The following is a 975-nucleotide window of genomic DNA, read 5'->3' as shown; positions in this document are numbered from 1 at the left end:
CACTGCTGCTTTGCATTTCTTATGCATATCACGCAGCACATACTGGAAGAATTATTATAAGTGCGTATTAAATAAAAGTAATAATAATTATAATAACGCCAGAAAATTCATTTTGAGCTACGTTTAAACCATGCTAAAATTTACAGAATAATACTTTAAATCCAGACACTTTAAAATACGAGTAGTTTCAATTTCAAAGGTGCAATTAGTAAATCAGTATTTTATTTTGCTTGCCTGCACAACACGCTTTTCCGTTTATTGTGCGAGAATGGAAAATGAATGTGAAAAAAATTTCACAACATTGGAAGAAGCCCTGCAAAAGGAATTCAAGAAAGTTGTTCAGCTGTGTTTTCTTGATATGGACATGAGCATGCTGCGTGATGTCATAAAAATAACGTTTAGCACGTTGGAAAAATATAATGATGAAAGAGATGTGAAATTATTTTTTTCTTCATTAAACTTCGCGAAAGTGAAAATAATTCTAATATTTATTTCAGATTGCAAAAGCAATAAAATTAACATTAGATGAGAAGTATATGCCACCGTGGCATTGCATTGTTGGTCGGAAATTTTCTTCGAAAGTTACATTTCAAGACAGTCATTGTGTACACTTCGTCGCTGGAAACAAGGGCTTTCTGCTTTTTCGTGGAAAATACTAATGCTTTAAATTACAATTTAACTTTTATTTAAATAACAATTTAAGTATGTAAAACTATGAAGATAATTATTCTGTTTGCAATAATAAAATGTTCATAGTAATATAAAGTGTCATACTGTTAACAATTCATTTTCAATTAAATTTTAATTAAAAAATATTGGTGCATTGTAAACGTACGGTATATTGTATAAAGAAATAAAACAACTGATATCATTTCAATTTTTTAATATAAATATTTTCTATGTTATTCCAGACAAATTTGCAAATTGCTCGGTATTATAAAATGTCTGATACATATCCTGTTTTTATTTGCATTA

At 28.4% G+C, this 975-nt stretch overlaps 1 protein-coding gene across 1 annotated transcript; it reads left to right on the top strand.

The window, feature by feature from the left end:
• Positions 1-268: 268 nt before the first annotated feature.
• Positions 269-659, top strand: Tsp_14952 (dynein light chain, cytoplasmic). Its single transcript, XM_003366730.1, has 2 exons — positions 269-433; positions 498-659. The coding sequence occupies exons 1-2, from the start codon at positions 269-271 to the stop codon at positions 657-659; spliced, it is 327 nt and encodes a 108-aa protein (XP_003366778.1).
• The last annotated feature ends 316 nt before the right edge of the window (positions 660-975 follow it).

The sequence above is a fragment of the Trichinella spiralis genome, assembly GCF_000181795.1.
Source record: "Trichinella spiralis strain ISS 195 chromosome Unknown Scfld5508, whole genome shotgun sequence".
Classification (NCBI taxonomy): Eukaryota; Metazoa; Nematoda; class Enoplea; order Trichinellida; family Trichinellidae; genus Trichinella; species Trichinella spiralis.
Note: the sequence above shows the minus strand (reverse complement) of the source record. Positions and strands in the feature narration are given on the sequence as shown.

What these genes read in the sequence shown, in the direction of transcription:
- Tsp_14952 (XM_003366730.1), top strand. Translation starts at nt 269, where the DNA reads ATGGAAAATGAATGTGAAAAAAATTTCACAACATTGGAAGAAGCCCTG. An exon ending in AATATAATGATGAAAGAGAT is followed by an intron (nt 434 to 497) that starts GTGAAATTATTT and finishes TATTTATTTCAG; the next exon opens with ATTGCAAAAGCAATAAAATT.